The following is a 1510-nucleotide window of genomic DNA, read 5'->3' on the forward strand; positions in this document are numbered from 1 at the left end:
GGTGAGAAAGAAAATATCTGGCTGGAAATCTTTACTCTTATCAGTTGGAGGAAGATTAACTCTTGTAAAGCATGTTCTTTTTAAGTATGCCTATACATATCTTATCGGTTATTTACGTACCTCAAGGGGTTATTCATCAAATTCATTCTTTGATCTGAAATTTTATTTGGGAAGAGGCAAATGGTAAAGCTAAGCGACACTAGGTGAGCTTTGGAAAAATTACCAAACCGTTATCAGAAGGAGGATTAGGCATTCGAGACTTAGAAGAAGTACAAGTGGCTCTAAAAACAAGATTTGCTTGGAAAATTTGTTTATCTGTTTCTCTACTACAAAAGTTCATAAAAGCAAAATATTTTCCACACAATTTATACAACCAGATCTAAATATCAGCCTTAAACTCACCTTTTTGGAAGAGCATAGCAAGTTTGATACCTACGATAATTGAAAATTCGGTGTGGCACATAAAAAGCGGAGATGTTAATTTCTGGCAAGAAAATCGGTCTGGTCTAGGACCATTAGCAAACCTGGTGGAGGTAGTGGAGCCTGATTTGAGGCTAAATGCGGTGGTGACCTCAAGGGGATGGAATGAAGATGTCTTATCAGATTTAATCAGGAGTGACTTAGCTAAAGCTGCTATAGACTTTGTTCCAAAGTTATGTGACGGAGTGGATACAGTTGTTTGGAAACCCTCTCCAGATGGCTTGTTCGGCACTGGGAGTACTTGGAAGCTCATTCGAGACAAACATGAGTGTGTAGATTGGGATAAATGGGTATGGCATCCACTAATTCCAAAAAGAATCTCTTTTATTACTTGGAAAGCTATGCAAAATGCACTCGTTGTGGATGAAAAATTACAAATGGAGGGGATCCCCTTAGCATCAAAATGTGTATGTTGTGTTATACCTCACTGTAAGTCTCTCAACCATTTGTTGGATGGCAGCGACCTAGCAGAATTTCTTTGGAATCAGATATTGATGACGACAGGCATCACTAACATTCTATCTTTGGGTTGGAGACAACGAATGAATTTCTGGTTCTCCAAGGCATCAAAACCGTCCCAAGTAGGCATGATTATTGGCTTTTCCCCTGTTTTGATTTTCTGGGTGATTTGGACAGCAAGGTGCAGAAAAAAGATGGAAGGTGTGGACATTAATTATGATCAGATTTGGGCTCCAGTGAAGTGGTGGATGGGTGAACTATGTGCCAATGCGGCTAAGGTATCGAGACTATCTTTGTCTGATTGTATTGTACTACGAACTTTGGGAATTCAAATCAGAAAACCACATAATAAAGTCACTAAATTTGTCCGTTGGATACCTCTTGTAATGACCCAAAATTTAAAGATTTGGAATCGTTACCAAAAACATTTATTCATAATTAAATAAATTATGTCAAACATTCTACATGAAAATTTTTCTAGTTCCATCTATAAAATAAATAAAGTCTATGGAAAACATAATTAATTGAACCATGTTCCAAATATTAAACTTCAAATTTAACATGAAGATAA

General features: G+C 37.0%; 1 protein-coding gene across 1 annotated transcript in view; it reads left to right on the forward strand.

Moving 5' to 3' along the window:
• Window positions 1-44: 44 nt before the first annotated feature.
• Window positions 45-1510, forward strand: part of LOC111387881 — a gene marked incomplete at its 5' end in the record, with an annotated part of 9780 nt that continues 8314 nt past the window's right edge. The window contains 2 exons of the mRNA XM_023012476.1: window positions 45-183; window positions 470-1217. Coding sequence (XP_022868244.1) covers window positions 45-183; window positions 470-1217 — 887 coding nt within the window. The remainder of the gene's footprint in view (window positions 184-469; window positions 1218-1510) is intronic.

The sequence above is a fragment of the Olea europaea genome, unplaced genomic scaffold, assembly GCF_002742605.1.
Source record: "Olea europaea var. sylvestris unplaced genomic scaffold, O_europaea_v1 scaffold4349, whole genome shotgun sequence".
Lineage (NCBI taxonomy): Eukaryota > Viridiplantae > Streptophyta > Magnoliopsida > Lamiales > Oleaceae > Olea > Olea europaea.